Source organism: Pseudophryne corroboree, chromosome 7 (genome assembly GCF_028390025.1).
Source record: "Pseudophryne corroboree isolate aPseCor3 chromosome 7, aPseCor3.hap2, whole genome shotgun sequence".
NCBI classification, from domain to species: domain Eukaryota; kingdom Metazoa; phylum Chordata; class Amphibia; order Anura; family Myobatrachidae; genus Pseudophryne; species Pseudophryne corroboree.
In genome coordinates, this window is record NC_086450.1 from 447851207 (window position 1) to 447864333 (window position 13127).

At 49.1% G+C, this 13127-nt stretch overlaps 1 protein-coding gene across 4 annotated transcripts in view; it reads left to right on the forward strand.

Annotated features, from left to right (window-relative positions):
* Nucleotides 1–9957: 9957 nt before the first annotated feature.
* The window catches only part of CREBBP (CREB binding protein), a 108447-nt gene continuing 105277 nt past the window's right edge, over nt 9958–13127 (forward strand). For all 4 annotated transcript variants that reach the window (XM_063935024.1, XM_063935026.1, XM_063935025.1 and 1 more), the window contains exon 1: nt 9958–11215. In XM_063935024.1, the coding sequence (XP_063791094.1) occupies nt 11128–11215 (88 nt within the window). In that variant the 5' untranslated portion in view covers nt 9958–11127. The remainder of the gene's footprint in view (nt 11216–13127) is intronic.

Genomic DNA, 13127 nt, shown 5'->3' on the forward strand with positions numbered 1-13127 from the left:
TTTACCTTAAAATAGTGACTTTTCCCAACTTTTCACCTGCTTCAGAGAAGGTGAAGTGAAATTAGTGAAAAAATGATCACCGATAAATTTTCCAGGATTATTGAATAGCCTGTAATTGCGTTTCACGTGAAAAGTCCGTTTTTTCACCCGAAAACCGGACTTTTCACGTGAAAAGTCCGTTATCACTGCTAATTGAATATACCCCATAGTGTTCAATCTGTCCAGCAGGACCCTAACGGATGAAGAAATCAGTGTACTGGATAAAGGACTTTCGTTTATCCCAACATCTGAATTTGACCAATTTAATTGGACAGTGGATCTCCACAAATTCTCTCGACAGATACGTCTGAAAGAATTTTTTGACAAGCAACCGGTCCAACTCCCATCCCATCCTCACAGATACAAAGATTCAGACCTAAATCATCTTTTGATCCCTCTTCAATAAACAACTCCCTAAAAGTATTCACAAGAACTCTTAATCAATTTGTCATGGAGCATGCAAATAATTCCCCTCCACCCAGAAATAATCTCACGAAGGCAGAACGTGTAGCTTTAAAGAATCGACAAGGCTATAAGGACAGAGTCATTCGCCCCGCCGATAAAGGGGGGGTGTCGTGGTCCTAGACTTAGAATATTACCGACAAGACATACTTCAACAACTGAATGACACTGAGGTCTATAAGCTACTAAGGTCGGATCCAACCATAACATTCAAGAAGGAACTAGATATGGTTTTGCAAGAAGCAACCCAGAGTGGCTTTATTACTGACAAGGTCTGTCAAGCACTATCTATAGACCACCCCAAAACCCCAGTTCTATACTCGATTCTGAAGTTACATAAGAACTCTACACATCCACCTGGACGTCCCATCATCAGTGCCCGGGACTCCATTTACTATATCATCTCACAATATCTGGATAGCTTCTTACAAGAACTCATTCAGGAACAGCCGACTTATCTCAAGGACTCGTCAACTTTTCTCAGGAAATTGGCAGATTTACCGGCTTTGCCGAAGGGATGTTTTCTATGCACATTGGATGTGATATCATTATACACCAACATCCCCTACAGTCGAGGCGTACAAGCAGTCCGTAGATTCCTCACGGGGAACTTGGCCTATAGAGGTCCTGACATCAATTTCTTTTGTGAGTTGCTAACGCTGTCCCTTACAAGGAATTATTTCTTATTCGACCGACAATGGTACGTTCAACAACGGGGCTGTGCGATGGGATCTTGTGTCGGGCCATCCCTGGCTAACATCTTCATGTTCGAGCTTGACAAAGATCTTTTTCTCCTAAACCCAAGTATGCAATCCAAAATCCTGTACTTAACCCGATATATAGATGACCTATTTATCATCTGGTCAGGCACCAGTCTGGAATTCAAATTGGCGATGGAGCAAATCAACGGGATGGATGCCAACATACAATTTACCTACCAGATTAGTGATACAGTGGTCCAATATCTGGATGTAGAAGTGTCTCTACAAGACGGGCATGTGGCCACAGACCTCTACAAGAAACCCACGGACCGCAACACAATTCTGAGGGCAGATAGCCAACATCCTGGCTTTGTTACAGGTAGCCTACCGAAATCACAGTTTTCTCTGACGTCCTAGTGGATGCTGGGAACTCCGTAAGGACCATGGGGAATAGCGGCTCCGCAGGAGACTGGGCACAAAAGTAAAGCTTTAGGACTACCTGGTGTGCACTGGCTCCTCCCCCTATGACCCTCCTCCAAGCCTCAGTTAGATTTTTGTGCCCGGCCGAGAAGGGTGCACACTAGGGGCTCTCCTGAGCTTCTTAGTGAAAGTTTAGTTTAAGTTTTTTTATTTTCAGTGAGACCTGCTGGCAACAGGCTCACTGCATCGAGGGACTAAGGGGAGAAGAAGCGAACCTGCCTGCTTGCAGCCAGCTTGGGCTTCTTAGGCTACTGGACACCATTAGCTCCAGAGGGACCGAACACAGGCCCAGCCTCGGAGTCCGGTCCCAGAGCCGCGCCGACGGCCCCCTTACAGAGCCAGAAGCAAGAAGAGGTCCGGAAAAATCGGCGGCAGAAGACATCAGTCTTCAACAAGGTAGCGCACAGCACTGCAGCTGTGCGCCATTGCTCCTCAGGCACACTTCACACTCCGGTCACTGAGGGTGCAGGGCGCTAGGGGGGGGGCGCCCTGAGCAGCAATGTAAAACACCTTGGCTGGCGAAAATACACCACATATAACCCCCAGGGCTATATGGATGTATTTTAACCCCTGCCAGAATTCACCAAAAAGCGGGAGAAAAGGCCGCCGAGAAGGGGGCGGAGCCTATCTCCTCAGCACACGGGCGCCATTTTCCATCACAGCTCCGCTGGAAGGACGTCTCCCTGACTCTCCCCTGCAGTCCTGCACTACAGAAAAGGGTAAAAAAGAGAGGGGGGGGGGCACTAATTTGGCGCAGTTTTGATAATAACAGCAGCCATAAAGGGAAAAGCACGTTATATAGTGGTATTCCTGTCTATATATAGCGCTCTGGTGTGTGCTGGCATACTCTCCCTCTCTCTCCCCAAAGGGCTAGTGGGGTCCTGTCCTCTATCAGAGCATTCCCTGTGTGTGTGCGGTGTGTCGGTACGATTGTGTCGACATGTTTGAGGAGGAAAATGAGATGGAGGCGGAGCAATTGCCTATAATAGAGTTGTCACCCCCTAGGGAGTCGACACCTGAGTGGATGAGCTTATGGAAGGAATTGCGTGACAATGTCAGCTCTTTACGAAAGACAGTTGACGATATGAGACAGCCGGCTACTCAGCTTGTGCCTGTCCAGGGGTCTCAAACGCCATCAGGGGCTCTAAAACGCCCGTTACCTCAGATGGCAGACACAGACACGGATACTGACTCCAGTGTCGACGATGATGAGACAAATGTGACTTCCAGTAGGGCCACACGTTACATAATTGAGGCAATGAATTTTTTTTGCATATTTCTGATAATACAAGTACCACTAAAAAGGGTATTATGTTTGGTGAGAAAAAACTGCCTGTAGTTTTTCCTGTATCCGAGGAATTAAATGAAGTGCTGATGAGGCGTGGGTTTCCCCCGATAAAAAACTGATAATTCCTAAAAGGTTATTGGCATCATACCCTTTCCCGCCAGAGGATAGGGCACGTTGGGAAACACCCCCTAGGGTGGATAAAGCGCTCACACGCTTGTCTAAACAGGTGGCACTACCCTCTCCTGATACGGCCGCCCTAAAGGAACCTGCCGACAGAAAGCTGGAGAATATCCTAAAATGTATATACACTCACACGGGTGTTATACTGCGACCGGCAATCGCCTCAGCCTGGATGTGCAGTGCTGGGGTGGCGTGGTCGGATTCCCTGACTGAAAATATTGATACCTTAGATAGGGACAGTATATTACTGACTATAGAGCATTTAAAAGATGCATTTTTATATATGCGTGATGCGCAGAGGGATATTTGCCGACTGGCATCAAGAGTTAGCGCGCTGTCCATTTCTGCAAGAAGAGGGTTATGGACGCAGCAGTGGTCAGGTGATGCGGATTCCAAAAGGCACATGGAAGTATTGCCTTATAAGGGGGAGGAGTTATTTGGGGTAGGTCTATCAGACCTGGTAGCCACGGCAACTGCTGGAAAATCCACATTTTTACCCCAGGTAGCCTCTCAACATAAGAAGACGCCGTATTATCAGGCGCAGTCCTTTCGGCCCCATAAGGGCAAGCGGGCAAAAGGCTCCTCATTTCTGCCCCGTGGCAGAGGGAGAGGAAAAAGGCTGCAGCACACAGCCAGTTTCCGGGAACAGAAGCCCTCTCCCGCCTCCGCAAAGTCCTCAGCATGACACTGGGGCTTTACAAGCGGACTCAGGCACGGTGGGGGCCCGTCTCAAGAAGTTCAGCGCGCAGTGGGCCCACTCGCAAGTGGACCCCTGGATCCTTCAGGTGGTATCTCAGGGGTACAAATTGGAATTCGAGATGTCTCCCCCTCGCCGTTTCCTAAAGTCTGCTTTACCGACGTCTCCCTCAGACAGGGAGGCAGTATTGCAAGCCATTCACAAGCTGTATTCCCAGCAGGTGATAATCAAGGTACCCCTCCTGCAACAGGGAAAGGGGTATTATTCCACACTGTTTGTGGTACCGAAGCCGGACGGCTCGGTGAGACCAATTTTAAATCTAAAATCCTTGAACACTTACATACAGAGGTTCAAATTCAAGATGGAGTCACTCAGAGCAGTGATTGCAAACCTGGAAGAAGGGGATTATATGGTGTCTCTGGACATCAAAGATGCTTACCTACATGTCCCAATTTACCCTTCTCACCAAGGGTACCTCAGGTTTGTGGTACAGAATTGTCACTATCAGTTTCAGACGCTGCCGTTTGGCTTGTCCACGGCACCCCGGGTCTTTACCAAGGTAATGGCCGAAATGATGATACTCCTTCGAAGGAAGGGAGTTTTAGTTATCCATTACTTGGACGATCTCCTGATAAGGGCAAGATCCAGGGAACAGTTGGAAGTCGGGGTAGCACTATCTCAGATAGTGTTGCGGCAGCACGGTTGGATTCTCAATATTCCAAAATCGCAGCTGATCCCGACCACACGCCTTCTATTCCTAGGGATGATCCTGGACACAGTCCAGAAAAAGGTTTTTCTCCCGGAGGAGAAAGCCAGGGAGTTATCCGAGCTAGTCAGAAATCTCCTAAAACCAGGCCAAGTCTCAGTGCATCAATGCACAGGGGTCCTGGGAAAAATGGTGGCTTCCTACGAAGCAATCCCATTCGGCAGATTCCACGCAAGAACCTTCCAGTGGGATCTGCTAGACAAATGGTCCGGGACGCATCTTCAGATGCATCAGCGGATAATCTTGTCACCAAAGACAAAGGTGTCTCTCCTGTGGTGGTTGCAGAGTGCTCATCTTCTAGAGGGCCGCAGATTCGGCATTCAGGACTGGGTCCTGGTGACCACGGATGCCAGCCTGAGAGGCTGGGGAGCAGTCACACAGGGAAGAAATTTCCAGGGCTTGTGGTCAAGCCTGGAGACATCACTTCACATAAATATCCTGGAGCTAAGGGCCACAGCAGGCACGACCTCCACCCGGGAGAGTGGGGACTTCATCCAGAAGTCTTCCACATGATTGTGAACCGTTGGGAAAAACCAAAGGTGGACATGATGGCGTCCCGCCTCAACAAAAAACTAGACAGGTATTGCGCCAGGTCAAGGGACCCTCAGGCAATAGCTGTGGACGCTCTGGTAACACCATGGGTGTACCAGTCAGTGTATGTGTTCCCTCCTCTGCCTCTCATACCCAAGGTACTGAGAATTATAAGACGGAGAGGAGTAAGAACTATACTCGTGGCTCCGGATTGGCCAAGAAGGACTTGGTACCCGGAACTTCAAGAGATGCTCACAGAGGACCCGTGGCCTCTACCTCTAAGAAGGGACCTGCTCCAGCAGGGACCCTGTCTGTTCCAAGACTTACCGCGGCTGCGTTTGACGGCATGGCGGTTGAACGCCGGATCCTGAAGGAAAAAGGCATTCCGGATGAAGTCATCCCTACCCTGATCAAAGCCAGGAAGGATGTAACCGCACAACATTATCACCGTATTTGGCGTAAATATGTTGCGTGGTGCGAGGCCAGGAAGGCCCCTACAGAGGAATTTCAACTGGGTCGTTTCCTGCATTTCCTGCAAACAGGACTGTCTATGGGCCTAAAATTAGGGTCCATTAAGGTTCAAATTTCGGCCCTGTCGATTTTCTTCCAGAAAGAACTGGCTTCAGTTCCTGAAGTTCAGACGTTTATCAAGGGGGTACTGCATATACAGCCTCCTTTTGTGCCTCCAGTGGCACCTTGGGATCTCAATGTAGTTTTGGGGTTCCTAAAATCACATTGGTTTGAACCACTCACCACTGTGGACTTAAAATATCTCACATGGAAAGTGGTAATGCTGTTGGCCCTGGCTTCGGCCAGGCGTGTGTCAGAATTGGCGGCTTTATCCTATAAAAGCCCTTACCTAATTTTTCATACGGACAGGGCAGAATTGAGGACTCGTCCTCAATTTCTCCCTAAGGTTGTTTCAGTGTTTCACCTGAACCAGCCTATTGTGATACCTGCGGCTACTAGGGACTTGGAGGACTCCAAGTTGCTGGATGTAGTCAGGGCCCTGAAAATATATGTTTCCAGGACGGCTGGAGTCAGAAAATCTGACTCGCTGTTTATCCTGTATGCACCCAACAAGCTGGGTGCTCCTGCTTCTAAGCAGACTATTGCTCGTTGGATTTGTAGTACAATTCAGCTTGCACATTCTGTGGCAGGCCTGCCACAGCCTAAATCTGTAAAAGCCCATTCCACAAGGAAGGTGGGCTCATCTTGGGCGGCTGCCCGAGGGGTCTCGGCTTTACAACTTTGCCGAGCAGCTACTTGGTCAGGGGCAAACACGTTTGCTAAATTCTACAAATTTTGATACCCTGGCTGAGGAGGACCTGGAGTTCTCTCATTCGGTGCTGCAGAGTCATCCGCACTCTCCCGCCCGTTTGGGAGCTTTGGTATAATCCCCATGGTCCTTACGGAGTTCCCAGCATCCACTAGGACGTCAGAGAAAATAAGAATGTACTTACCGATAATTCTATTTCTCGTAGTCCGTAGTGGATGCTGGGCGCCCATCCCAAGTGCGGATTGTCTGCAATACTTGTACATAGTTGCTGTTTCAAAAATCGGGTTTTTGTTGTTGTGAGCCATCTTTTCAGAGGCTCCGCTGTTATCATGCTGTTAACTGGGTTCAGATCACAGGTTGTACGGTGTGATTGGTGTGGCTGGTATGAGTCTTACCCGGGATTCAAAATCCTTCCTTATTGTGTACGCTCGTCCGGGCACAGTATCCTAACTGAGGCTTGGGGGAGGGTCATAGGGGGAGGAGCCAGTGCACACCAGGTAGTCCTAAAGCTTTACTTTTGTGCCCAGTCTCCTGCGGAGCCGCTATTCCCCATGGTCCTTACGGAGTTCCCAGCATCCACTACGGACTACGAGAAATAGAATTATCGGTAAGTAAATTCTTATTTTTACAGGCTGTTCGTACTTGTGACACTCTGGCGAAGGCGGAAAAGCGCATCGATATGATGATACAGGACTTTGTGGTTTGGGGGTATGACATTACTCAGTTACAGATAACTAAGAAGCATGTTCTGGATATACCCAGACAAGAGGTCCTTGCCATCAAGACACCAAGCCACACTAATGACAACAGAATCCCTTTTGTACAGGAATATCACCCATTTAATCAGAGAAGTATGCAGATGGGTAAAAGTTTATGGCCCATACTTACCGCTGATCCTGACCTTAAATCCATCAAACAGTGCAAGCTTATGCCCAGCTACAAACGTAAACGTAATCTCCGGGACATTTTAGTCAGAAATGACATCTCTCACATGGAAAATATTACTCCAAGGACTTTTTTGTCTCGGCAGCCAGGGTGCTACAAGTGCTTGGGCTGCACCACCTGTAGGTCCATGGAATGTGGTTCCACCTTTAGTCACCCACATTCTGGTAAGAAAATCCGTATCAAACATATCTTGTCCTGTCAAAGTACATTTGTAATCTATCATATCAAGTGTCCATGTGGACTGTTGTACATTGGCAAGACCATCCGCCAATTTAGGGAAAGAATGGCACTACACCGCCAAGCCATCCGCTCCGCCTTAGAGGGTACCCACCAGGAACAGCCAGTAGCTCGACACTTCCGTGAAGCCAAACATTCCTTGGCCAGTTTGCGGCACAAAGGTATTGACCACGTCCCTTGTGACATCCGAGGGGGGGACCGAGGAGCACTGCTACTTCGCAAGGAAGCTCGCTGGATTTTTGAATTACGAACTTTGGCCCCATATGGGCTCAATTAATCTAACAATTTGGGTTGATTTCGGTAATTCCTCCTGTTTCTGTAGTAAGATTTTTTGCCCTTTGTGCTTTATATATATTTCTTGCTATTTTACTTCATTTTTATTTCATTGCATAAGTTCTGTATCATCTATTTAGAACAGTGAGTTAATATTTTCAACCTCATGTACGGGTTCTAATTTACATTGGGGTTACCTATTGGTACCTTTAGCACTTTCTGCTTGTGTGAGTCTGGGGACCTGCTGGCCTCTCGACACACACAAGTATATTAACAACTTTAAGGGAATCATTCCATATTGATTATTTACAGATCACATTTATTTCATGCTCAGTTCTCATCATATTGCTGATGTTGTTTCTCTTTTCTTTTTGGTTTATGTTATGTAATTATATTGTGGTTTATGTGTGTGTTTTGATTATCATTTTTTTGACTCTCAGCACTGGTGCGGCTAACCCTGGCGGGTTGCTATGACTACGGCGCCGGAGGGCGCACGTCGCTTGACCGTGACGTCATCAGTCCCCGTCCAGGACCCGCTCGTGCTGCGTGGACTAGTCTGTATGTGGTGCAGGTATTTAAGGTAAGCGGTTCTGTTTGTATTTTGATATTGTCCTGACGAAATTTAAGACATTAATTGAAACGTTGACACACCTATGCTGCGCTGTCAGCTTTGTTTCCAGCTGCCTTAGGCATGTTATATTAGTCCTGGAGTGCCGTATCTTTTTCTTGGACTATATATATATATATATATATATATATATAAATCTCTCTCTCTATATAGATATCTTACCTATGTAAATCTCTATCTATATATATAAAATCAGCGGGATGACACCACCGTCATCTGCCTCTTCAAGGACGGGGACGAATCGGCCTATAGACGGGAAGTAGATCAGTTGGCCCAGTGGTGCATCCACAACAACCTTGAGCTCAACCCCCTCAAAACTGTCGAGATGATAGTGGACTTCAGGAAGAAGTCATCTAGTTCACCTCCGCTAATGATTGCTGACAGTGTGGTATCGCTAGTGGACTCCTTCAAGTTTCTAGGGACCACAATCTCCCGGGACCTTAAATGGGGGTCCAACGCTGACGCCACTGTTGGGAAAGCGCAGCAGAGGTTGTTCTTCCTCAGGCAACTAAGGAAGTTCAACATCCCACAGAAGCTCCTGCTCCTCTTCTACTCCGCAATTGTGGAGTCGGTACTGTGCTCCTCGATACTCGTATGGTACAGCTCCGCCAGCGCGAGGGACAGATGCAGGCTCCAAAAGGTGGTCAGAACCGCAGAGAAGATCATCGGGGCCAACCTTCCCTCAGTCCAGGACCTGTACCTGTCCAGAGCTAAAAAGCGGGCAATGAAGATAGTAAAAGACCAGCTACACCTCGGCCACAGCATGTTTAACTTGCTTCCTGCAGGCAGGCGTTACAGGGCCGTCCCCGCCAGGTCCACCAGAAGCCTCAAAAGTTTCTTTCCCCAAGCGGTCCGCCTGCTGAACTCCTGAACATTGACTGACTAGACGTAGATGTAACTAACTTGTTTCCCTACCGTATTCCTATATGTGTGACTTTACTTCCTCCTCCCCCCCCCCCCCCTGCTTATCTGTTACCTATTTGGCTGTTGTATAGCAAACCGAAGAAAAAAATTCCTAGTATACGCAAGTATACCTGGCCAATAAAGCTGATTCTGATGTCCCCTGTATCCATTCCTAAGTCACTATCTATTGCTCTGCCTCAGGTCTGACTTCAGTATCTAATGTATCTATGTAGATGTATATCTGTATTAGATACTGAGGTCAGACCTAAGGCAGAGTACTAGGGAGAGATTTGGTAATGGGTACACCTTCCCCGCTGCTCCCATCCTCACCGCCGCCGCTGCTCTCGGGGTGTAGCGAGCGGCCAACCAAACGTAAGCGGGCGCGGCCAACCAGCGTGGGCGTGGCCCTCCCCTCCCCGGCAGGTTACGTGCTATGCCCCACCCATCCCCTCCTTCCAGCTTCATTCTTTTCAGCCGTGCGTCCTCCCCCGCCCCCCACCGTGCGTGCTGCGTGGCCACGCCCACCCTCCCGCCGTCCTAGAAGAGAGGAGGAAAAAAAAAAAAAAAAAACTTTTTTTTTTTTAATTGAGGAATCAACAGCCGCCATCTTGTCGCGGCTCGGTCAGCGCCGGAGATCCCGGGGCCCTGCTGCGCGGAGAGGGGAGGAGAGGGCGGCCCGGAGAGGCAGGGGGGGCGGCTGGCTGGCTCTCCCCTACCCCCCGGAGGACGCTCCTGCTTGTTCCTTAATCCGATGCCCCGTGTGGCGGCGGAGGCTGCTCATTGTTTTCCCTCCCCTCCCGGAGGAGGGGGAAGCGGCCGCACGGTTGCGTGGGCGGGCGGAGAGGACCGGCATCGGGGGCGGGCTGGGAGCCAGGCCTGACGCAGCCCCGGGGACCAGAGAGCGGGGCCTAGCCTCTTCCGTGCCCGGTGCTCGCCCGACAAGCGCCCCCTACCCCCCCGACAATCTCCACCCAAGGGGGGGAGGGTACCCCAAATTCCCGCACCCCTCCTTACCCCTGCCATTGGCCGTTTGTGCGAGCCATCCATTGGGGGTTGCCGGGACTTTGCACCCAGGGGGCCAGCTGCTCTTTTTTTGGGGTGTCATTGGGGTTTTTGGGGCGCCAGTAGAGTCATAGTAGTGGGGTGTCCCAGGGGAAATTTGCAGGAAGCTGTCTCCATTGGCAGCTGACATTTGGGAGGTGTAAGGTGCTTAGGGTGGTATTTTGGGGGCACCTGTTTTTAGGGTAACACAAGACACTTTGCAGGTTACCACAGTGTGCATTTGCAGGGGATGTTATTTTCCAGGGGGAGTTGACATTTTTGGGGTGTAACGGGGTTAGTGTAGGTCCTGTTGGGCGGTTGTTTTGGTGGGGTCACAAGTGATTTTTCCCTGGGTCGTGTTACCTGTCACACAGGTGACACTGACAGCTAAGCCCATTGTGATTCAAGGCCCCATTGCCCGCACCTGGGGTAACTGTCACAGGGTTTCCTCACCAATTCCAGGGGTTTCCACTCCGGGCTCACTGACAGGGGGGTTCCTGATTCCAGCAGCGATTGGGGGACTCTGCCCACGGGGTCCCCCTGGGATGCAGGACTCGGGGGGCTGTTGAGCTCTAGTAGTAACGGGCCCAGGCATCCCTATCCCCCCCTCCTTGCTGCCCCTCCTTCAGGACAGAGCCTTGTCTGCCTTCTGCGACCGAACAGAAAAGGGGGAGAAGATGGCCGAGAACCTGCTGGATGGGCCTCCTAATCGGAAGAGACCCAAACTCAGCTCGCCTGGCTTCTCGGCCAGTGCAGACAGCACAGGTAGGAGCGGCTGGGGCCCTTTACGGCAGGTGTCTGCAGGGAGGAGAGGGGTGGATGGTGCATAGTGCCCTCCGGCAGCTGGCAGCATGTGTGTCATGGTATAGGGCATGCTGCATATTCATACAGTGCATGGAAATGGTTATTGTTACTGTGACGTGTGATGCTGATAGCTAGGTGTGTAGATGACAATGATGTGTGCAATACGCCGATTTCTTTTTGTGGGAAGAACATTCAAAAAGTCGCTGTCACATTTTAAGGGCAAGAGTTAGAAAGTTACTGCTTTATAATTATGTTGTGTTCCTAGCCCTATAAAGTGAAATGACAGGTTTTACACCCCGCAGGCGACGGACGGCAATGTTGGGGAAGTAGTCAGACGTAGCACATGATGTGTTTGTAGTTTTTGCTGTGTGCATGTGGTGGATGGAAGGTTTACCAGGAGATAGAAGGTATGTAGTGATGGGGATACGGCTGGAAGAAGACTGATGGTAGCATTGGTCCTGCAAAACCCTGGAGTAGAGGAGACTCCACTATGGGCCTCAAGCAAGCAATGGAAACTCTACATTAAATTGGGAGCATAGAGAATCTCCTGGTCCAGGTCAGCAAGTTGTTGCATATTAGGTAGAGATGTTTAAGGTGCTGAGTAGTGACTAGTGTGATGTAATGTTGGACTGCTGGGCCCATCTCTGGGACCTATGTGTTGGAGAACATGCTTAGGTTTTAGGGGGTCTATTTACTAAGCCTTAGGGTGCGACAAAGTACCAGCAAATCGGCACATTTTTCTAAGACCGTCTGTAACATGGCAGTTAGTAATTGGCTTGTACTTTATCTTTCTCCCCTGTATCTCTCTACAAGGCTCAGTAAATAGACCCCTTAGGGGTCAATTCAATTTGCCGACTGTTGAATTGCGGCGCTATTCAATACAGCGCCATAGACACTTAATTGTTGGGAATTCCTCTCGCACCCCCGGAGGGTGAGAGAAGCAATCTGACAAAAGGGCTGGCGCGAGGCTGATTCTGTCAGGAATCAGCATCGCGCCGGGCAGTTAAGTCTGAGAAGGCCCGTTCTCCCGACAAATCAACCGAAGTCCGGAAGAACGGGCATGCTCCCACTTAACATGAGCAGAATTGAATAGCGACGGGAGCTAATTCCCGGCGCTATTCAATAGTCAGCAAATTGAATTGACCCCTTAGTTTGAATCCTAGAAACAAACCGCAGGGGGGGGGGTTATCATTCTACGTGATGTCGCCAAGCATCGCTTGGCTTCGTGTGTATCCGTCATATAGCGTACTGCCATCATGGCAAACTTATCTGCACACTTCTGTGGGGCGAGATTGTTAGCCTGCGACTTGGGTGAACGCCACGTGACACTTGGATTTATTTATTTTTTATCTGAACTTAGTGTTGGGGAAATTTTTACATGGTTTTACACTTCTATTTTGGCTCAGCACTGTCATATGTTTTTTGTTAATACCCCCCCCCCCCCCCCCCTAAGTGGTCTATCATACAGTAACCTACTCACCCTGTGATGCTGAAGGTGTAGTGTATAAATATAAGTGTGTGTGTGTATATATATATATATGAGATTGTATTTCTGCAGTCCTCATTGGTGTGGAGCGATCATTTGTCTGAATGCTTGTCTGTTTGCTCGCAGTATATTGGAGTTGCGTTATCACAACATCTACTAGATTGGTCAAAGCATTGACACTTGACTGAGACACTTGTGTGTATGCGCTGACACTTGATACAGTATAGATAAGCAGCTTTCCCTGCACACTGGCTATACAAGTCATTTTGCTGTATTCCACCTTGTCCTGCTACTTAGGACATACTGTAATACAGCTGTTCTTTAAATGTCTATTTTGCAGCTATTGTGGTCACTTTAAACCACTTTATCCCACCCTAACTACATTGG